The following is a 24,644-nucleotide window of genomic DNA, read 5'->3' as shown; positions in this document are numbered from 1 at the left end:
GACAAGACAAGGCAGGCAAAAAAATATGTATATTTCCCCCCCCCCCCATACAATTTGTTGACAATAATAATAAGAGATAATTACGCCTCTGCTTTTATTCATCGGTGACATTTTTAAAATGTCAATACGGGTGTGTAAGTCTAACCAAACTTCCACTTTGAAAAAAAAGTCAAAGGAACAGAGACATTTTTCACATCTGACATTTTGTAAAACTCCATATAAGAACATAAGATAACAACCAACTTTTGGTGTCAAAATGAATCAAACTTATATAGGAGAAATAGATACACAGATGGCATATAATTATGCATGTATGATTTGGTATGCTGACAAATTAAGATTCAGAGAAAATGAGTCTTGGCTGACTTCATAATAAGAACTAGGCCGCAATACACATACAAATAGCAATGGGCCATCAGATCCAAAATGTATTTTTTATTTCATACAGAGTCAAATATATAATTATGATGTCTTAATAAACATCTTATAATGATTCTTAAGATGTTATTAGAGAAATTTTCTTTGTGTCTGACTTTCCATTCCTGTCAACTTGTTTACGATGTTGTGCATTGGTGCTGTACAAAAAAAAATATTTGATGTGACTCGTCTCGGGGCAGAGCTTTTCTTTTGATTTAGTTAGCCGGGGAAGGATTTTTCCAAATTGAAGACCAAGTCAAATTGACTACAAGAAAAAAAGAAAATTTACTGCCACGACTGCCTGCATTGTGTTGTTCAGCTACTTTACTAGCCATATCAGACAGTTATCTAGCAAGCAAGATCAATAGCTCAATAGATAAAGATATTTGTGGGTAAGATCCTTCTTGTTTAGGATTTGCTTCATTGTTTGCAGCTAAAGTATTGACGAGGCACCGAGGAGGCCAGTAACTGCTGTGTTTGCCCTGACACCACTCAGACTTTGGCACTAACTCAGAAGCAAAGGCTGCTCAAGGCTGCAGTCAAACGGCTGATGCTGATGGGGCAATTCAGCACCTTGTAACTGCTGCCACCGTGGGCAAATCCATCACCGTTTACCTTGGCGGCAGCTATTAGAGCATTGTGGAGGACTGCCGACGAAAATGAAGCTCAGCACAATATACTAGCATGAATGGCAAGCTCTATGCCGCTCTTCTCATATCCTTTTCTCGCTGTCTGACAAACAACATCAGGCAATCTCCTGTCTCCTGACACTACAGAGGTGGGAATGGGTTCTCGCTAACTCAAGGGTGGGGAAACATTTTCCTGTCAATGAGATTTCAGTCATCCAAATCTACCGACGGGTATACAAAATAAATGAATAAATACAATGTAGCAAATAAACCAATATGTATTCAAGTCATAAATCAAAGCAATCAAAAACAAGGGCGATAACTCAGCATGCCTTCTTCATGTGCCAGGTGTCAAGATATAATGTAATAATATATATAATACGATAAAATCAGTTCAATGATATGAATTTATTTTTTGTATTCAAGTTCCCAAGGTCGACTGTACCTGTACCGGTAGAAAATCAATGTGCCCCTTGTGACTAAACAGGTGAAGTACACAGAGCTCCTTTTGAGTCTTTAAAATGACAAATGTTGTCCCTATGCTCATAAACTGTACATTAGTAGCTAGTTTAAATTAGTACAGTAATAACAATTGTCACGGCATGAAGCACATTAAACACCGACGGGAAAGAAGGCGATACCACCAGGCGGGCATCATCACGAGTTCATTCGTCTTAAGGGCCCACCTGCCACCATGCAGCCACACAAAATGATACTATGAGGATTGGCTATTATGACAAGACGTCACAATTTACTAATTCATTTAATTAATTAATTATGGGGGGGCTGTCAGTTTGTCAACCTAAGTCAGGTGGCATCGACATATGGGCAACTACTGACCACTAAGTCCATTGGGTAATGCATAAGCAAGTAGGCTGTGTGTGCATAGTATTCAAATGTTTGTGAATTCAAAAGCATCTAAGCATAAAAAATAAGCACCGTCTGAATTCATTTCTAGACTGGGCGAATAAACCCACGGGGGAGCAACTACATTGTTTATTTGATTTGCGCTAATTTAGTGCCAAATAAAAAACAAAGCAGCTCAAACTAAAAAACATGCGCATAAGCCTCAGGCTAGCTGCTTGACAACTGCCAATGTTAAAAAAGAAAAAAAAAATTGATATCAGACTTAACACCGTGGTCAAACTTTTCCGTCTCACAGCAGTTAGATGTACAGTGCTTTGCTACAAATTGAAAAGCGTGCTAGTATTGCCTGGGGGGTGATTATCTCCACAATGTCTTCTTATTGATGCATGAAATGGAGCAATTACTTTCAGGCTTCATTTCAGGACAAATCGCAGTATGGTTGACCTTTAGCACCCTGGACTCATTGTATGACTCAGGAAATATTTGATACTGAAATACTATTAGAATGCAGGTGATCATGTTGTATCGGTGGTATTAAGCGTAGCATGATCTTAAAGTAAACATCACCTTCTGATCCTATAATGCTATCCATGATGTAGGAAGTGTGACAAAGAGGGAATTACTGCAGAATAACAAGTCATCAATGGCCTAAAGAGAATATTTTGTAAAGGGTTGGGAAAAAAAAAAACTCTCTCCCATCTACTGTAACTGCCTTGGACAAGATGTTTATGCAATCATATTTTTACCCTAGAAAATGCACAAGAGATCATCCGGCTGGATAATTCCAGACTATTCATTGGTGATTCATAGATACAGAAATAATTCACAGAAGACATAAAACGTTACACTCGTCTAATCATATCGTCAATCATATCAATCTTTTTTTTTTTTTTCTTAGAACCCACACTGTATTATCGGTTGCATATTTCATAGTTTAGACACTGTATATTTTAAAAGTCGCATATGTTAAAAGTAAGACTACTAATAAAGTGCGCTGCGATTGACGAACCAGTTAAAAAAAAGAGAAGCTGTAGAATTTTTCAAGTTTGCCAGTTTTATCTGCAGTGACATTTTGCAAATGAGAAAAATCAAGGGCAGGGTCTGTGTATATTATTGCTCGTGTAGGTCATCAAAGTCAGGTCTCTGTGTTTCGCGAAAAAGCGATTGCCATGGAGACGCTTATCAGAATCCCTACATACACTGTCGGGAAAAAACAACTCACAAAAGCATAAATAAATAGGTCAGAGGTTCTAATGAGTCTGAATGCACAAAGTTGTCTTATTTCTTATTCCAATTTAAAGTGCAGGCCAAAATGATTAGAAATGCATTAGAGTATATGAATATCTGTTTGTACCTTCCTATTAAACATATTTTGTACAATTACCCCATGTGAAATAGAATATTATTCTCAACCCAGCTATGATCCAAAGTAACACCATTTAAGCTCATTACTGTATTTGAATAGCAAATTATGTGAAAACAGTAAATGATTGTCTTAATATATTCATGTATTCTTCTCATTAACTTCCCAGGAAGAGAGTCAGTGAGTTCTTCTGACCCGAGACACTTTTTTGTCTTTGAAAATACCTTCAGCAAATCGAAGGGGACGCCATGAGCGTCGGTGCATTACCTTGGCTTAAGACTGCGGCGGTCAAAGTTGATGTTCCAGTAGCGCGGTCAGTAGTCAGGATAAAGGTTTTGATGGACAAGAAGTGAGTGAGTCGTGAGCATAACATGAAAAGGGAGCAAATATGAGCAAGTATAGGGACATATGGAAGAAAAAAAAAGAGGAGAGGATATATTAGTGCAGCACAGTTAATTGAAATGGTATCTACGGGGTGGGGGGGTGGGGGGGGAGTTGTGATTAGGTGGCTAGGAGGGAAAAGCAAACCAATAGACCCCATACCTTGGCGGTTTAACATCAGGTGAGCCAGACCTTGAGGGAAAGAACAGAAAAAGGATACGAAAACAGGAAGTTCATAAAAAGGATCGGGAAAACAAAAAAGCATTGTCACAATGTTGGACTGCAGTTTGTGACAGACATCCTGGGATAGGCACGGATGTCAGAGTTCAAAAGGTGAGAGGGGAAGGGAATCAAAGCAAAAAAGAGACAGACATCTCGAAGAGAGGAGGGGGGAGGAAAGAAAAAAAAACATCTCGATAGGCGCAACCATCGGCGTAGTTGCTCTCAAAGATGCTTTTTTTTTCTAAAATGGAACACATCGTATGTTAAGACAGTGTTTGAGATGTACCAATTAGCAGGCTCGACATGAATATTTTGATTTCTAAATGCTCAGCCACATCGCTAAACAGGACGCTGTCAAAAGTCAGCGTTGACATCACATCTGAGTGACGAGGTCAGAATCATACATTATGCCAAGCGCCGTTATACCATTATAGGTTTTAGTACAAACCAGCAAGTCAATATCCCTCCTGCTGCAACACTCATACAATGACATCACACCCCAATCATCATGTAACACATCAGCTCAAGAAGAAGAAAAAAAAAAAGCAGAAAGGAGCAGCAGGCGCCTAGTTGTTCACTCCTACATCTATTTCCTGAGTGCACACGCACACATACACACGCTGATCAATATGCAGCCTGGCAGGGAGTATATGTGGCAAACTTTTGTGCCAAAAAGGAGACGGGGGTGATAAAACACAACACTTCTGCTGAGCACATGAGCCCCACTGAGCCAGTCAACACACAAACAGCGCCCGCTCATTGCATCGGCACTCTTCAACGCTTGCTTTGTCACTCCTAAGACCCACTGGCATCAACAATCACGTTTTTCAATACCGGACGCCATTTGCATTGTCATAAGTCGGGAGGCGTAGCATCCTTTTGTTAAGCGCGGTGTTTCCCAACCTTTACCGAGCCAAGGAATCCATTTTAAATGGCGGAAATGTCACAAAAGATATGAATAGTGAAATAATGATGATGTTGTCTCAATTGACTCACAAATGGGCTAACTCAGTGGGAAATCTGAACCTGTTTAATTGCACACAAAGCTGATGCACTCACGGGAAGCCATGGCTTATTCAGTTGTATGATTGCCAACAGGTGCATAAAAAGGTTTATTGTGCCTTCTGACATCAAATGGAAGCAATTATTCTGCCTGTCACTATACGTCGCTGGCACAGATAGATAAAGATACAATTGTAGGTAATCAATATTTTTCAGGCAATAATTACTTAAGGCACAGGTGTCAAACTCAAGGCCCGGGGGCCAGGTATGGCCCGCCACATCATTTTATGTGGCCCGCGTACACAAATTGTGCATCATATTCGTGTGTCATTACTAGAATTGCAAATTGTGTTTACTTTTAATAATATCTTTTTCTTTTAAATATTTGACCAGTTTTTACTCGTCTGATTTCAAAACGAGTTATTTGTCAGTTTGTTTTGTAGCTTTTACTGTATATAATATGAAGTGCTCATACATTTATTTGGGTTGACAGTCATAATGGCCCTCCGAAAGAAGCTATGACTACAATGCGGCTCGCGAAAAAAATGAGTTTGACACCCCTGACTTAAGGTATTTGATCGAGGGTGCTTTGTGTGCTTGTTTCTTCTTGCAAGCACCGGCGGTGCTAGCAGGGGGCCACGGGGGGCACTGGGTCCTCCTGAAAAATGCATGGAGGTACCAAGTCAGATATTTGCCTTTTCCGTATTTTGTGTTTCTTTTTCCAAATTTTCCACAATTTTCTGTAGACAACATATAATGAAGGTTTTTCTGCAATTTCTGAATAATGTTTGGGCTTTGTAAACACTTTTTCTTCCCCCCACAGGAAGAAAATCAACCTCTCCCATTTGGCATATTAAATCAATTATCCAGATCTCCAAGATAGTAATTTATGTAACATTGGCTTCAACAGAGACAATGGACACCCTTTCATTTGAGCATCAAACAGAACAATAGTAATCAATTGTGTGACAAGTGGCAAACCAAATAATCACTCTGCTGTACCACTTTTTTACACACTTTCTCTGCTAAATGCATTATTACGGTATCTAAAAAGATCCAGTTTTATATATGAGCTTTTTTTTTTTCTTCTTTTCTTTTTGCTTTGAATGGTACCCCATACCACATCACATTTCTACCGAGACTAATATGGTACCTCAAAGGGTTGACTTCGTGTTGGAAGCTTAAAGCAATGTGTCGCTTTTCTATGCTTTCAAGAGCGTACCAAATTGGGTATTGCAGAACTTAAATGGATTTGGGTCACTTTTATAGCTTAGTATTATTTGGCATTATCTGTAAGACACTTGAGTTAGAAGTGGTTCTGTACCTTAACAGATAGATGTATCAAAAGTTGTAAAGAGTACCAAATTAATTTATTCACTACATAACAGTTTTTGACACTGTCCGGCGGTAATGGAAATACCTACGCTGTTGTTAATTTACGTAATTATCGCCATCCCACCTACAAATGATCAGTGTTAATTTCAACCTGTGTGGCAGGTAAACTGAAGGAAAATGTACCACTTTGGAAAAAAAATGGCTAAAGGTCCATTTTATTTACTACTAGGGAAGATGCAGGTCGAACATCATCACCCAAGGGAGCCGGTATGCACTACATACACACACTCACACACTTGATGATATTTTGCTTGAACAAGCCTGTAAACAAAAAGCGCAGCTATATGCACTCCCAGCGGGGATTGGTTCGTGGACAACACACCAATATGTCGGTCTCGACATACAGTACAAACACGAGCACCTCTTCCTCCTCTGCTCACCCCTCAGGCCATCTCATTCTCACCAGTCGTATTTGAGATTGAACTGGACAGGAAAGCAAGAAACATCACCACCTTAAGGTGTCTGTCATCCTTCAGCTATACTGGATTGGGTGTGGGGGGGTTATATGTGTGTGTGTGTGTGTTTGCTTTAGCGCTCACTCATCACAACTGTTGGCAAAGCAGAGACGTAGACACACCCAGCAGCAGCAGCAGCAAGCTGCAAAACATCTTTCAATGAGGGAGCAGAAATATATCACGACTGCAAGGCGACCAACCTTTCTGGAGTCTGCTCGAGTAAGATTTTGCGCAAAATGGGATTTACTTGGAAAAAGCATATTGCTGTTGTTATACAGGATATTTGTCGAGGGAATTGTGGGGCAGACGTATATACCTCTACTCCACCGCGCTGCCCTATTATGTCAATAGAATTAGACAAAGATGATAAAAATAGAGCTGGGCATGATTTGCTTAGTATATGAATTTCCCCATTTTCTGCTCTTATTTTATAACATGGCAGAAATACACACAATGAATGCCCTCAATGTTTTTTAACTACTTCTTGGTTACTCTCTGCAGATGTCATTCGACTTAAAATACAACACAGTGCTTGAATTTCTGCACAATTTCTTCCCCTTGCATGTCAGGACAACACACAGCAAAGTAGGTGAGCCATGAAGGTCGAAGCATCACAAGCAAAATGTGATACCCGGGACCAAGCGGGTTAATTTTGGGCAACTATAGAAAGGAAAGGGGATGAGATCTGTCGTCCCTGCCCCAGTCAAATTTCACATGGAGGCAGTCACCACACTGAAATATTCTTATCCTACTTCCCTGAGCCTTGCAGCCAAATCTCAGCGTGGCAATGCAGAGATAGAGTCCCAGGAGCATATATGAACATAAACCGCCTTTGCCTCTCTTCCTGTACTATTTAGTTTGCTATTTTTAAACGTGGAAGGGAAACTAAAACAGCAGGCAATGGAAGCCACTGTGATTTAGACGTTGGCATTTTAAGCTGTTTGATTTAGCTTGCAGCAAACTGGTGAAGTCTGAGGAAGTCTGACATGAAGTCTTACATAAAAGCCAAAACATTGGCAAGTGTCACTTGTATACAACTGTTGGAAGTAATAATAATAATCGGAAAATATCGGCCATTTAGACGATGATTTCGGCTGATGTTTGAATCAGCCAATGAATGGCTTAGGCCCTAATGAAAATATATAGCAGGGGTGTCAAACTCATTTTTTTCGCGGGCAGCATTGTAGTCATAGCTTTTTTCGGAGGGACATATGACTGTCAACCCAAATAAATGTATGAGCACCTCATATTATATACAGTAAAAGCTACAAAACAAACTGACAAATAACTCGTTTTCAAATCAGACGAGTAAAAACTGGTTTAAAAAAAAGACATTATTAAAAGTGAAGACAATTCGTAATTCTACTAATGGCACACAAATTTGTTGCACAATTTGTCTTCGCGGGTCACATAAAATGATGTGGCGGGCCGTATCCGGCCCCCGGGCCTTGAGTTTGACACCTGTGATATATAGGTTGTTCTATTTAAGGTGAGAATTTTGGCAATGTCGCTTGGTTTGGTTTCCATTCTTTAAGATTTGCTGGAAATGTTCAAAACTATCCAATCGGATCCTGACAACAACATTTTGTCGGGACATAATTAGTGACTAACTTGGAAGAAAGAGCCACTGCATTTGGATTAGCCAAATTTGTTTTCCATAAAAAGTCTTGTGTTCTAATGAGGGATTAGACCAAGGTCATCGCGACTGGAAGATGCGAGCCGACTAACAGCAGCTGCGTCTCTTTTCTAAGTATGCCTGTGCATGCTTTGTCATTCGCTATAGTTCCTACAGTCCAATTATTGTGCGCTTGTGCATCCAATTCTGAAAGTAAACAAAGCGGCCAAACATCAAGCACGCGGACAAAACAACGACAATACGTTTGCAGTCGGACTTTGTGTGTTTGTGCACGGTTGTCCCGTGACGTTTGAGAGAATCCTCTACAGTCGGCTTGTGCGACGTGAGGTGGCTGCGCTTATCTCTCGTTCGCAGACCTGCTTTTCCGCTCTCAAAACATCAGAGGATGCTTTTGGCATCAGAGCGTGCCCCGGCGTGGCCTTTGTCCACACAGATCAACGGGATCCCACATACTGTCGATGACTGCGAACTGGCAAGAGCCACCTGCTGTGCCAAACTGTTTTCGTTCCCCCTAAGCGTTTCCGCTGGCAAATGGGGATTATTCCCAGCGCACTTCAAACCCGCAGTGAAGATCGAATAAAGCATATGGGCGGCCATCTTTGCTGTCTACGGTGAGGGAAGGGAAGGGGGGGGGGATTGGTGGAAGAACAACAGACTTGCTGCCGCATCGCACATGAGGTTGCACGGGGGCAAAAACAAATCTTGGGCTGAGTGCTATTTTGTTGTCAGTGTTGTTTTCATGCTTTCTGCGCAGGGGATTGTCTCCATGTCAAGCTTTAATCCAATAAACATTCTGACGCGCTCTCCTTGCAGTATGTCATCTAATAATGGCTGCATTTTTACTGCAAGAGCAGACACACGCCACCTTTGTGCCAGTATGTGGCGATTATAGCTTATTTGTAAAGGCTGCGATATGCACGCTCGCACTCACAAGCTTATGACAATCCTCTATTGTGTTTCATCATAGACGTTATTCGATACTAGTTGCATTTATTCCAACGCACCATACAGGAAGATATTCAAGCGTATTCATGGATTTTGGCGAGCAGGTGTGCATCGTTTGCTGCATAAGAGTGATTGATAACGTGCCGCGGTTCAGTGCGCCTCCCCAGAGTCTGTTGGCCGCCACTTCGCCACGATGGCCACTTTGCTGACGTGATATATAAGCCTCACCAGCCACCAAATAAATCTTCCTCTAGCGCTTTATGGTAACATTCTGTTTGTTCATCATATTTGGAAAATGGGCCCGTTTGCTTGCACTGTTCAAAAGTTAATAATGAGTCACTAATGACACAGTGGCTTTCCTTTTTATAAAAACTCAATGTCTTGCTGTGCAAAACAACAGAACAAATTGATGAATGTCCCCGGAAATCAGTCAGTGGATTTCTGCAGTCATGTTTGTCAAGCTGCGAGCTTAAATATCATTTAAGTCTAGCAAACAAATAGTCGGCAAAAGGTGTGATGCATACGAGAGGGCAAAATGTGTTTTTCTGTGGCGCAGTATGCAAAGCATCCGCGTGTTGTTGTGACGCCCACATCATCCACGGACCTAACAATTCACCTTGACTGTTCTGATTACATATGCAACGGGTGCATGAAGAACTTCTCACTAAACGTACAAAAATGCAGCCTAATGTGTCGGATGTCAGAACTGCAGTCCAAACTGACAATAACATCCTGATTACAGCAAACACACTGAGGCTGCACTAAAAGCCTTTGCAAAGACGACACATGGTTACCATTACGCTAAGTAGTAGTAAATAAAAAGGCTTACCTTCTACTTCTTTCTGGACACCTGCTGTAAAAGGAAAAAAAAATAGACATATTGATTTTGTCGGCGCCAAGAGAGGAAAGACAGAAGAAGTAAAAAGAATCAAATTAAAAAACAAATATATAGTTTGAAGGATTTGTATTCTTTAGAAAAAATCATTTACATTTGAATGCATTAAAACAAGGAGCCATATCGACAATTTTGCTGAAAGGAAAAAAAAAAGGGTACTTCATTTGAACAACCTCATCATCACCAATTCAATTCCCAATTGATGCTCTTTTGTTTTGTTTTACTTTTCTTTTTATTATTTGGGGCTGAATATATGAAATACAAATATTTACTTGACTTCTTTTGCACATTTTTTGTTGTGGAATTCAAATATGTGCTTTCAAATAGTTTTCTTTGCAGATGCTTTGTGGTTTTTCCAGGGTAAACAAATGATTTGAAATTGCTGTCACATGAGCAAGTTATTCTGCAGAGACCTGTCGACGGCACTCCAACCACTCTCGTATATTTGACTTCAATCATCTCCGGTGTGCTTTTGTTGAAAATTGTGTTATTGCTGTGAAAATAAATGTGTGAATTGACTCACCTTCGTGACAGTAGCTTCCCACGTAGCTGGTGTTGATGCAGTCGCAAAGTACCTCCCCCTGACTGACGGAGCACACGCCTCCGTTATTGCAGGGCGAGTGCACATCACAGATGTAGTCCATGTCGCTGTGCACCGATTGGCCGTCCAAGAGCACGGGCAGAGCTTCCCCCACTTTCAGATTGGCGATCAGGCCTTGGAACGGCGGCTCGTACTTGACGGTGCTGGACGTCAGGGCGGAGAGGCGAACGTCGGGCGAGATCCCGCCCACGTAGAGGTCACTGGCCACCACCATCTCTTTCCTTTTGGACTTGACTTGAGCTGCTTTCTCTTCATTGTCCACCAGCAGCTTGGTCTCTCTGTAGTTCCGCCAGAGGAGAACCCGGTGCCAGCGCAGGTCGTCGACACGCGTCTCCGTGTGCAGGGAGGCCGGCTCGGCGCAGTGGATGGCGAAGCGCAGCTGCAGTCTCCCGTCCGATATGAGCAGCTCCAGGAAGTCACAGTCGCCGCCGTCGTCCAGGTAGAGAACCAGAGCTTTGCTGATGTTTGTCTTCAGGATGAAGCTGAGTTCCGCAGTGCTCTTGGCGTCCCATTGTCCGTAGCGTGTCCACTGACCCGGAATGCCCTCGTATTCCAAAGCTCTTCCTGTTAGCACCAAATGAACTAAAAACAACAACCAGGGGGCTTTGTTGTGACACCTGGCCATGATGCTTAGCGTCTACAAGCTAATGCATATGTGTCCACCACAAGAAGAAGAAGAAAAGCTTAGTGTCTACTGAAGTTTGACAATCTCCCCAAAACAAGAAGGCAGTTTATGCATGCAGTGTTGCTTTAACCTTGACTATCTATCCGGATTCTTTTTGCCATCGTTCCACACATGCCAGAAAGAAAACAAACATCACAAGTGAGCCACAAGACTGTGAGCTTCCTCGTCTTCGCCATCCAGTGTCTTGGCCTCCATCCAGCACGGCTCCGGTCAATTCTCCATGTGGCAACTCGGCACAGAGCCTAGGCGGTGCGGTCAGCCTTCTCAGCCACACAACATTCTAGGACAAAGGACAAAAAGAGAAAATGAAATCATTCATCAGAATAGCTGCAAATCGTAAAACATTCACTTTGAAATCAATCGTTTGCATTCATCGATTGATTATGTTAATCTGGTCATTGGTTAATCATGTGCAATGTTTGGCTAGCATAAGTGCACTGCAAAATCTGAAATAAATAAATAAATAAATAAATAAATAAGATATATTTTTCTCACTTATGTGCCAAGAGAACATAAAAATGTGACTGATGATTTCTTAATGCCAGCTGGCCTAAAAAACTTTTGCTTTGATTAATGAAGTGTCGTCCCTCATTCAGATACTGCTCAGACTTAAAGACTTGCCACAAAGGAAATTAGTAAATGAAGCGCTAAGCTGGAGGACAGCTAAAATAACCATTCACGCAGATGTAGCATTTCAATGTAATAGGATCATACATATCCAAGCACAACAACCTGATCCGATGAGCGGCATAAGCTTCGAAACACATTTGGTATCATTCTCCACAATGCATTAGAAATTCTGCCAATTTCCATCCGCATCACATCTCCACCGTTTGACATAACAGTTTCTAACCAACCAAGCAAGAAAATTTCATTTAAATGTGGGTGAGTTTGCTAATTATAAGTGATTGTTTTTCCAGTTTAAATCAGTCATGAAATTCAAATTGACATGTCAAAGACTGTGGCTAGGAAGTGGCATGCCAACAAACAAATGGTCACACAGGCTGATGAAAATTGAATTTAAATTATCCCTTTTTTTTTACTTTTTGAGAGTCATAGCTTGTTAGTAGCTTAATCTCCCTTTTGTAGTGCCATCCGAGTTTTCCTATCCTGTGTGTAAGGCACCATTGCAGAAAAATTAATTTGCAAATTTGGTGCCTTCCGACGCGTCAACACATATTTGCGTTAAGGGATAGCGAGAAGCTGCGACCAGTGAGTCAAATTTAACACCCTCGTCACACATCTAGTCATTAGCTGACCGGCCGCAATGGCTTCTCCGGGTTGTGTTTGAAATGCATAGGTGAAAGAATTCTGGCTCGACTCTAACGTCTCTGTTGTGTCAATTTGTCGGAGAGGCAGTGAGACAGAGGCTTGTGACTCTGAAGAGTCAAAGCATCCCTTTCTATTAAAGCTTCAGTGCGCCACTTTGCATGTGCTTCCGTGAAGAAGTTTTTAAAACGGCAGATGTGCTAGCGTGCAGGCATTTTCTCAGGTGTGGATTTGTTACAAGCTTGCCATTTCATTTTCACATTTAATTCCAGAAAAACTGTATTTATATGACCACAACGTCCGTCCGCTCTGATAATCATGAAACCAGTTGATGACAATCAATGGAGACTACAATGAAGCCACACCCAAACAACAAAAATGGCCACGGCTGTCTTGCTAAGAGAGAGTTACTGTCTGGTTCAAAGGGAACATCATCCCACATCAACAAGCCTAACTCTATGCTATAAATCACTGGCTGACTGAGGAGGATAGAAGATGACAAGACAGCAGCATGGGCGCAGCTCATTTTAATGCAAATACTGAAGGGAGAAAAGATATTCCGTTGTCTATATCACTTTGGTGATATGCATCAAAAGTCCCCGCAAAGTAAAAATAAATGTCTTGACAGAAACAAATGATGGAAAAAAAAATCTTCCATTTTACTCTTGCAGCTATTAAACTTTCAAAAGATACTGATTGTCCCTGTCAATTTTTTGACCTGCCTCAATCATATGCACTTGGCAAACTAAAATGAAATGTGCTCTTCTTACGAGGCTGGCAGTTTGCATAAACAACAGGATTTATTTTAAGTAAGGGATATTTTTTTGTGGTATGTTAAACTGTGATTTTTCTCTCAACAGGGCGCATTAGTAAAGGCACCTCCTGCAGGGATGGCCCATTTTCATCTCTGCGCAGAGAGAAATATATGATACGTTTGAGTCAGCGGGGAATTACGACCGCCTCTATTGGGGCGCCGTCGATGAGGAACTGCCACATTTGGCTTTGCTCACATTTGGCGGCGTTGCAAGAAAAAGCATATCACAGGAGGCAAATCAAAGTTGCTGGAGGCAGGGAGAAAAGCCTTCAGCGGAGATGGCTTCATCATGGGAATAGATGCATCCTGGAAGGTCAGACAAACTGACTGATGAATTGCAATTTGCCAAGGTCACTTATGGAGTATGAAATGAGAGTCTGTCCCAGTTGCATCTACCTGGTCGCACTTCACCTTCTTTTCATTTCAACACATTTGTGCGCTCAGATTTTGGGTTTCACAATAACTTCATCGGGGAGGCAAAACATCCCGAGCGATGCATCACCGTGTGCATCATAATGCGGGTCGAGACGATCTCAAGCAGGTTCTAACGATGCAAAATAAACAAGGGCGAGGTGTATTTCACAACTGGAAAGAGACTGTCCCTGTTGTAGAAGGTGTAAATATTTTCTTAATTGGTGCTACACGACGAGAGAGAATAGTGAAAATGGGTTATTCTCTTTTGCCTAACAAATATGCAACATCCTTTCTGGGTGGGATTTTTTTTTCCAGAAGAAAACAAAACAGCATAAAACCAGAACGGTACTCGGTGGACTGCAAAAATACGACATAGGTAGAAAAAAAAAAATCAAAATTTCTATTTGTCTGTCTTTATCTTAGCTACCAAGTTTTGGCTGGTGGAGAATGGGAGCAAAAATGATCCATCCACATTTTAGTCTAAATTTGCTGCAAAATTGACAAGCTTCTTCATCATATGTGGTACACTTCGTTTCATTATTAATCATAATTAAAAAAAAAAATCACAAACATTTTCAGCCATCACCAAACCAATACCTCTTGCGTCTGCGCTTTTGTGCTTGACAGCAAACGTAAGTAGCAATTTAATTTAAAAACAGATGGATTTAATAGAGACTGTCATATTTATAAAAAAAAAAGTGGTCCCAAAACACCATCATATGAACCAGAAAATGGGAAATAAACAAAGCAAAGCTGGGAAGCTGTGTTATTTCAGCCATCGAGGCACTTTGAAGATTTCATTCCGCCAACATTTACACAGCCGCAGATGATTTCAAGAGATTTCAACAAAAAACACCCACGCAATTATTATTTGCAGAAGTATGCCCTAGGCTGATACTGAATCTGTCAATTTCATTTTTTGTAAACACTGTCATATACAAACAAATGCTTGGACATCACTTTTTCTATATTTAACACCCTAACAAGTGACAATTGCATAATAACACAGCTCGGAAATTTACCATAACAATTTTGCTAAATCATTTAAGACATATGGCTTAACTTAATTCCATAGCACAGTATCACATCATGTAGCATTTTTAATCGAGAGACTTCAATTGACCTAACATGCACATTTTTAGAATGTAAGAGAATAACTGGGGGAGAAAACACACACACGCACACACACAAATACACAAACACTGCTTCCCTCAGCTTTTTTTTTTTTTGCACACACTGATATTGCAATAAGGCAATTTAGTCATTTTGGCTCTCGAGCTTTTGCTAATCCAGGGCCTAACAAATCAATATACACAACACTTGGATTGCAGAACTTGACGATCTTCGGTCAGTCGAAGTGGCCAGAGATCCAATAGTCAGTGATTGTGCATACACAGATATTACCCAGCGCCGCTCTAAAGAAGCGAAGCACAAAGCTGCGGGAAAATCGACTGCATGAATCCAAGCAGGTGGCTTGCATTGTAAGAGTTTTTTGTAACATTTCAACAAACACAATGATGATCTAACAACACCACTTGGTAGAATCAATAGAATTGAAGAAGAAAACCAAAAAAAGGACTGTTTAGTGCAAACCCTAATGAGCAGGCCATCTATGATGGCAGTGGGACTTGGCAAACGACAAAAAGAATTTTTTTTCTCTCAATCGACACACAGTTGGAGCAACTTTCACAACACAAACAGAATCCAATACACGAGGAGTATCCAAATTATGCTTTTAGAAAATCAAATATGACTAAGAGCTCTCAGTATGATGCAGCGCAAATGAAAAGCACAGTGTTAAATGAATACTTTTCCAACAACGGCAATCACCGCTGAGCAGCTGGCTTTTTAAAAGCAAAAAAATTCCCCCTCTTGGATCTCATTAGCTTGAGCTGCTGTCTTTTCATGAATTGGTCATTGAGTGCATATGAATACATATGACTGCATGTGGGTTGTTGTGTCACAAGCTCAAAAGGATCAATTGAGTTTCGATGACAACCGCACAGGCGTGTTTTTTTTTTTTTTTTTGTGAAAACCGTTGTTGAAGAAGCTTCTGAACTGTGAACGCTTTGTTTTGTAATTTGCAGCTAGCCGTGCAATATTTCAAAAGACTGCATCATTTGCTCCGCACGGTTATTGGCCCCAAACAGTTTAACTCAACTCTTTTTACTCATCAATTTTCCCATGGAAGAGCGGCGGAGGTTGATTACGCCGGCGTCCTTTAAATGGAGTCTACAAGACTATGAAAGCAATTACAATCCGCCTATAAGGTGAGCGAGCGCTTGGTAATGACACCGAGGCGAAGTGAAAGTTTGAACCCGTTAAGTGAGCGTGACCTCACCACCAATTGTGATACAGCCAACAAGACAATGCAGATGACTGAAAAATGTCAAACAAGAAAGGAACAGACAAAATTCCCCACGATGAATAAATAATGTAAACGGCAACATGCAAAAACGATACATACATTTAATCATCCATATTAACTCTGTTGTAGTCTGATCTAGAACAAAGAGAGATGACCTACATATTTACTTTGAATTCAAAATATCATACACATTTTTTTTCCTGTCGCGGGAATCACTCTTTGAATTACATTTTCTTCTCCGTAATTTGCTGCTCACCCTTGTTTCAGCTCCCAATTTCATTAAAGCGACATCGTTTTGCTTTGATTGCTGTCTCGCGCCGAATCATTTACAAGGCGTTCTAATTGTTTAAGTAATTCGGCGCAACTGGGAATTGATCGCTTCGTCCGAGTTTAAGAGAAGATCTGTCCATTTTGTGGGCTATTCAAATATGCATCTGCCTTCAGGTCCGCAGCACAGACTATATTTACTCGCTCATATTTAATCAGGCTTCCCTGCGAGACGGTGCGCACGCAGAAAACTTGCTCTCCCAAGAGGTCTACAATAGCTGCTTACACAAAGTTATCAGATGGACGCAAAGTGCGAGCGTGTGCATTAATGGTTATTTTTAAACATGGTCCTGATGCTACTTTTTAACCAAGTTGCTAATCTCTAATTAGTATGGATGTTTGCATAGGGTGAAGACAAAGCATGAGCACAAAGCTTCAAAGTCCAAACGTTGTCAGGATTTTGCCTTTTGAGAGCAATATCCTTGAAGATAGTTGAGAAGCATGCAGTCAAGCGTATCAGGAACAGCGAACATCTATCAAAGCACTTTTCAAAGCCAAAGTGTTTTTCATCAGGCAGCCTTGTAATAAACAAAGATAACTCTAAAGATACGAAGTAGTGGGTACCATGGGTACTTCTGTTTACTAATCCCTTCCTAGTTGTTCCCGCTTCTTGATGGAGCCTGTTATTATGAGACTATAGAAACATTTGCAATATTATTTAGGTCACTTGAGGAAGAATTTTTGAATGTCTGCCATGTGTGTTTTGACAGAAATGTCACTGTGGTGGTTCCATGTCCATGTGTTATATCGTCTGCATAATAGAACAAGCTCTAAGTGCAATGCTATTAAATAAAACACAATCATAAACACAGACACTAAAAATACTCACCATTATTACTACTTTTGTATAGAGGTGAATTTACAATGAATTTGGGTGCTTATTTTCATTCATCTTTAAATGAATTCCAAATAAATTCTTGTGAGAACATTATTAGGTCTCATTAACTCTAAAATGACAACTGCTATCGCAAAGAAATGACATATATTTTTAAATAAATATAAATACAAATATAAAGAGCTTCTCAACCACTAAGAAAAAGAAAGTTGTTCTGCATATATAAATAGGACACACTTGAAAACATAAGCAGGCGGAAGGCAGCAGGGGGTTGTCACTCAGGCCATGCTCATGCCCAGCGGAACAGCAGCTCCGCTCCAAGGACAACACCCGCCGCCCTCCACCCTGCAGCACACGGGATGAAGCCACAGAAGGGTGCTCAGCTGTGCGCCATTGCTCCAACAAGCTGCTAACTCGCCTGAGCTCAGCTGAAGCTTCTCACCGTGGAAAGCCAGAGCTTAGAAACACACCACAGTGAGCTATTATTCTTCTAGGTTGGATCAAATTTGGCCAGTGTTCCTTTGAGGTAAAAGTGTGAAACACCTAAGCCTTAGGTCCTAAGGCTTTGCCTTTGACATTTTAAATGCATCAGAAAGCTTGAAAATGACTGATCAATTAGAAAATGAATGACTCTGTTCCCAGTACTGTATATATATACATAAACCTTGGAGACGTAATGAGAGCATGTACTTCCAAATGCATGTCATGTTGCAAAGAACATTCCCCCGTCTCCTTACCAGCTTTATGAATCTTACATGTTCTCCCCTTTATGGCTTCTGCAGTCCTCGTTTTTTTTCCTTCAAGGTGTGGCGAAGCAAACACATCCCTACAGCTCAATCTTTTATGATGGGGCATTTTTGCAGTATGGCTTCAATTACTTGAAGGTGTTTTGGGGGAGGGGGGTGGGTGGGCGGGGAGGCGCGGGAACAGAAGTGCCTGCCTTGTTGTTGTTCTTTCCAAGATGACAGATGGGTTATTTTGGTTATGACTACTATTGCTGTGTCAAGAGTAGCGCTTGGAGATGCATCATCTTATTTATTTTTTTTTATCGCTATGTCAATCAAAAGGTAGGATCAATATTACTCAGACTACAATGACAAGCATAATATATCTCACATTGGAATATTGCTTGCTTCGAAGATGTGTAACCAATGAAAATTAGTTTTGCTGAATCAACAATGGGAGTTAATGAAATCAGTAATTGCTAATTATGTTTTAAAACAGGTGTATCATGCTTGCAAGTGCTTCAAAACCGAGAAGAAATTATTCGGATAAATATATGGATATTTTCTAATTGGTGTGTCTGTTAACTGGAAGTTGAAGCGATACAATTAGCATTCAGCTGCATCGCAGGCAGCCTTCATCATTCGCCATTATTCTCCTCCTCATCATCATCATCCACTTGACCATTAAATTCACTTCTCTAGATCTGCTATTCTGCTGTTTTACAAGATGATTTAATGCGATCCAACACAAGGGCAGTAAAAATATGCCTGAACAAAAGATAATAATGACGTATTAACCTGCGATTATACTGAAAGCTGTTTAACATTTTTCTTTGCATGGAGTCTATTTCACCATGTGCTCTGGAGATGGAGATGTTCTTATGAGTGACGATATTGGTTATCGGTGTAAAGGTCTACTTTTCATTTATAAAATGGAAAAGAGTTACACAAAGTACAAATATGTCCAATTCGATTTCAATACAATAAGAAAGTATTTGCACTCTAGACTACAAGACGTGTCACCTTGTTGCTATTTTATGAATTTCTAGCAGTATGCGATTGTTTACTATCGTATTTTCCAGCGCACCGGACTATAAGGCGCACCTTCAATAAATGGCCCATTTTAAAACTTTGTCCATATATAAGGCGCACCGGACTATAAGGCGCACCATTAATACATTAATTTTCTGAGACAGTCCTGTATAGGGGCCAACCATTCGCATCGACATTCCACGAACCATTACCATTGTGAATGAACTAGTAAATATGTAACTATATCCTTTTCTATATCCTTTGCAGATAGGTTGATATTGCAAATGAGAATCTGATGTCAATTGCACTACCAGAAAAGTTAAAGATTAAAATAAAAACAAATGAACAATTTTATGAAAGTTGAATGAATTTTTTATTAGATGTATTTTCGTATGTTTGTTTTATTTTTGTTATTGTTGTATGAATAAGAAGGGTGATATTGGTGTTTGTGATTGCAGTAAACAGGCCAGGTTGCATCAAGTCAGATTTTTAATCCAAATCAAATCATTCTCCATTTCATCTTTTTTATTTCAACTTCAGACACAACAAATTACTTTAGAATCACAAAATAAAGATCGATAGTCTTTTTGATTCATGATTCATAGTCTTCAGCGGGCCACTTATGATTGATTTTATGACACAATGCGTCGGGCCAGTTTAAATTTAAACGCGGGCCGGAATTTGGTCCATATATAAGGCGCACCAGACTATAAGGCGCATTGAGGTTTTTAGGTGCGCCTTATAGTCCGGAAAATATGGTAAAATACACAAAGAAAATGAATCCATCTGTTACAGTCCCATAAAAGTATTTTTTTCTTACACACACACCAAAGAACAGAAGGACGGGCAAGGATACCAATCCCTTTAAAGACTATCAAAGTATACTGGAAGTACTGTATATGTAGGCCATATAGCGAATGTGTGTATGTGTGCGCGCTTAAGTGTGTGTGCCAGCATTCCAAGAGGCGTAGGGCATTGGAACAGCTGACATTTTCACAAACCAGTAAGCCAGGTAATTGAGTAGCTAAGTGCACAACACTTGCTACAAGCATAAACAGACTTCTGCGCACACTCCCTCATTAAGTAAATGCAAATGTTCTGTAGGTATACTACAGGACAAACTGCAAGATGCATCTGCTCACAATTGCAGCATACACCAGAGATGCACAAAATATATATGACGACAAGGACAGAAAGCATCATCGAGTATTTGCACGGGTTATCAATGCCTCAGCATCCCAGCTTTTATCAGCAAAGATTGTCACTATGTGTTTGAGCTACAAGGCCTCGGTTAAGTGGATCTCGGCCCAGACAGATCCATCACCAGCCCTTCATTCCTCCTCTGTGTCAGATGTATTTGTCTTGAGTACGTAATGAAAAGAGCGCCCTACTCAGTTTGAGCATGCTATGATGCTAATAATGGAAAGCAGGGTGGTGGTGAGGTGCCACACTTAAGGCTCCAACTGCGAAGCTAAAAAAGGGTGAAAAACAGTTTTTGTCATTAAGAGAACACATTTTTTTGGAAGTTGCAAACGAAGGCTTGCCGATCCTTCAGAATCGCAAATTTCTATTCTATGCAGCATATCTGCTCTGGTATGACTCACTAGGAGGAAGAAATAGATAGATGGACTACTCTCCTCACGAGCAGTAGGGCAAAAAGAAAAACATAAAAGCTTGGCCCGAGGTGGCACTAGAGGACAGGTTGTGTCAAACTAGTTTACCCTCTGCGCAGCTGCCACAGTCCCGCATCTCAGAGTCGCCACGACATCGCCCCCCCCGCTCGGCTGCATGATGGATGCGCTGAAATTTCATTGCTATTGTGTGTCGCTAGTTTGGGTGACAAGAGCTCACAATTATAAAGAAGGAAACATTTATGGATTCTGTTCATCAAGGTAACATTTAAAAGGCCGTCTCAATAGTTTTAAAGTGTACACTTAAGGTTGCTGTGAAGACACAATTCAACAAAAGACAAAAAAAACAGGACAGCTGCTCATCCATTTTCTGTCCTGCTTAACTCCAGAAGGGTAAGGGTCTAACGAACATGTTTTTAGAATGAGGGAGGAAAGCGATGAGCTGGAGAAAGAACATGTAAACCCAACATGGGGAGGCTACAGCCCGTAATCAAAGTCAGAACTGGGAGGCAGAGGTGCTAACCGCCTCACCAGTTAGGTCATGTGTATTTAAATTCATTCACAATCAAAGACATATAATTACGTCGGATTCCTACTAATTACGATGCATAACTGCTTGCAAGATTCTCGTGAGAACAATCTCATTAGAGCCATTGAGCAACAGCTCACACAGGTTCAATATGGGTAAACATCCCGACACACCACAACCACCACCGGCAAAAACTGGAAGATCTCACTTTAAACCTGGAGGGAGTATTAGGGGAATAGAAATTTCCTATGATACTGAATTAAAACTAAGAGCAGATACTTATCATTTTAATGAGCAAAAACACAGTTGGAGAGTTAACATTTACAAGAGATCAACATCGACTTCTTTCAAAGAGCCTCTTTGGAATTAGCAACACGCAAATGGTGTAAAAATGTACCCACCGCGAACGCATGCCCATGTGACTTTGACTACATGTGACAGTTGCTTCCCACTCAATTCAGGAGGAGGACCAAAAGCTGCTGAGACGTCATCATCCACAAGAACAATCTAAATCAATCCACGCTCCATGAATTAAGATTCTCGTCAAGAAACTTTTGAAAATGTGGGCCTGGAAAAATCCGATGAGACAAGCGGTTCCTCCTGCACTCGGACGGGATCCATCATTGGCTGGCTGGCTCAGGCTGGCTCAGGCTTTTCTCCCTTTCATGCAGTACACTGCTAATGATGGGAATGTTTGCCCTTGAAATCTCAGTTAATAAGCAGCTATGCTATGACATCCGCGATTAGATCATCCGGCGCTGTCACATCTCATCCCGAGGAGAATGCCACCAGACAAAATTGAGGGTGGGCGCCAGCGAGCGTCCTTTCTGCCTCTGCCTTCCTTCCTTCTTTCACACATGTACACACAAGCACTTCAGAAGGCATCTTTGGTTCCTTCCCCAGAACCTGCAACACGTGCAGACCCAGCGAGAGCTGACACAGAGGCTGACGTGCAGCCCCCTGACGCAGGTAAGATGCTCTCGACAAACGCCTTTATAGACAAAGCAGCCGTAGGCAAGGATAAGATTGAGTTTGCTTCGATGAGACTCCTGATGCATATACAACAATGAATTAGCATGAATGTGTTCCCCATGAGTGATGCCTGCAGACGGAGGGAGGGTTGGAAATAAATGGCTGCTGCACTATTTACCACACATCTCCTGCGTCTCCGTCACTTGGCCATCTATGTGTGACAAGCCCGCATCGAGCACAGTGGAGATCAGTGTGACGGATGGATGGCCAGGCAGCTGTTAAAATCTCTTGATTCCAAGTCCAGACTGCTGTGCCACTCCATGAGCAATTGCATCCGCTTGAAAATGCCATCCACCTTAAAGTGACAGGGGGAGGGGGGGGTTCTCAGGGCCCAACATTAAGCCATTTTGGGTGATGGCCCGAAACGTGTGCACTAGTCCTATATAGTCATAATATACGTTTCAATGATTAGTTCATACTTATATGTACCGTATTTTCCGGACGATGAGGCACACCTAAAAACCTCCAATTTTCTCAAAAGCCGACAGTGCGCCTTATAATACGATGCACCTTATATATGGACCAATATGGATTCATGAATGAGGACTAATTTATTAAAGTAAGCTTTACGTGTTTATTTTGTGTGTTGTGTGATATTAACGTTTGAGCAACATTGAGTTATTGATATATTGTTATTGTTTTCACTATTTCGAGTGTTACTATATTGTGATTGCATTAACGTTTGAGCGACGATGAGTTATTTATTCTATGCGCCTTATAATTCCGTGCGCTTTATATATGGACAAAGTTTTAAAATGGGCCATTCATTGAAGGTGCGTGCGCCTTATAATCCGGTGGGCCTTATAGTGCGGAAATACGGTATTATTTAAGGCCTTTAAAATAAAGGTAATTTTTTTTAAAAACATTATTTTGCTTGACAAGAGTGCAAAAGATATTGAATATGAAATATTAAAAAAAAAAAAAAAAATGCTAGGGCAACTCTCCCTTCCCGAGGACGAATGGTACTACTCTGGGCAATTTGTCAGCAAAGTATACATTTTCTGGCCTGTCACTGGGACTAGTGGAGGTGCATCATGCGTCAAAAAATCTGGGAAGCCAAGCAGCAATATGGCGAGCATGTGTTTATGTATTATATTTGGCAACTACGGGTCAGGCACGCAAGTGAATATGTCCATTTACAGTATTCTTTTTAGAACAGGACGTACTGTATCGCAGCAAATGATTTTTGCTCTACGTAATACATTGTTGTCGTGGAAACGTACCTAGACATAGTTGTATACTACACAGCTCTCATTCCTCCCCAGGGAGAGATGTGTGGATATTAGCGAGAGATGAATGCCTGCACCAGTGAAGAAGGTGTCTGGAATAAAAGAGAAAGATTCATTGAGATATCTGCAACACAGATAACAGGTGACCTCAGGAGCACGGCAGATTTGATGCGGGTTCAATTCAAAAAGTACTTTGAGCGAGAGCCCAACCTGCAGTCAAGATATTTCTTTCGTTCTTTAAATTCCAAAGTTACTTGTCACTCGGCACTGTGTTTTGTCTCATGTGACACAGATAAAGTGTTTTATCTAAATGACAGACTGCCAAGGTGCATTTGCTTGTTTTCGTGTTTCAGCTCGAGACACTGACCGGTGATTATTCGTTGTGAACAAAGGTAGTTAGAAAGATAAGAAAATGATACCATAACTCGGCTATACACATTTGCGAGCGCATCTATTTCTTGTTGTAGATTGGAGACTTGTTTCTTACCGGTCTTCGGAGGCCCGTAACTGCATAATGTATACGGTAGGCAGGTAATATTGTGTTTTATGTCTCTACGGGCACTGATAATGCTGCCTGAGCACATTTTGGTCCGTGGAGCAATTTTCGACTTCCTTTCCTCAAGCTGTCATACAGTAACAACGATGGATGAGCTGTAATGTTTGCAACGTGACACGGCTCCCGCAGTGGTGCAATCTGAATGAGGCTAAGTGCGTTAAAACTTTAACCATTAACTGCACACACACATATGTACCTTTAATATGGCAAGCTAGTTTTATATAGCTTGGTTTTAAATAGTTCCTCAAGGGGATTTATTTTACGCATTATTCTGGACATTGTTTTGGTTTAGCTTGAACGGAAAAGTGCAATTTAGAGTGGTGCATACCGAGTAAATTATATCTGTGAAGGTTTAGTTTGCCCTACATGTTTTAATTGGTCTTTTGGAGC

General features: G+C 40.9%; 1 protein-coding gene across 4 annotated transcripts in view; it reads right to left on the bottom strand.

Moving 5' to 3' along the window:
- The window catches only part of LOC148386105 (neurexin-2-like), a 102,854-nt gene that overhangs the window by 61,417 nt on the left and 16,793 nt on the right, over window positions 1-24,644 (bottom strand). For 2 of the 4 annotated variants that reach the window (XM_088397662.1, XM_088397664.1), the window contains 3 exons: window positions 23,693-23,790; window positions 10,731-11,773; window positions 10,142-10,165 (listed from right to left, as the gene is read on the bottom strand). In XM_088397662.1, the coding sequence (XP_088253788.1) occupies window positions 10,142-10,165; window positions 10,731-11,433 (727 nt within the window). In that variant the 5' untranslated portion in view covers window positions 11,434-11,773; window positions 23,693-23,790. Of the gene's footprint in view, window positions 1-3,543; window positions 3,556-3,819; window positions 3,850-10,141; window positions 10,166-10,730; window positions 11,774-23,692; window positions 23,791-24,644 lie in introns of all 4 variants that reach the window. The other 2 variants (XM_088397665.1, XM_088397663.1) reach the window with 2 other exon arrangements.

Source organism: Syngnathus floridae, chromosome 15 (genome assembly GCF_059516105.1).
Source record: "Syngnathus floridae isolate MCC-2025c chromosome 15, RoL_Sflo_1.0, whole genome shotgun sequence".
Classification (NCBI taxonomy): Eukaryota; Metazoa; Chordata; class Actinopteri; order Syngnathiformes; family Syngnathidae; genus Syngnathus; species Syngnathus floridae.
Note: the sequence above shows the minus strand (reverse complement) of the source record. Positions and strands in the feature narration are given on the sequence as shown.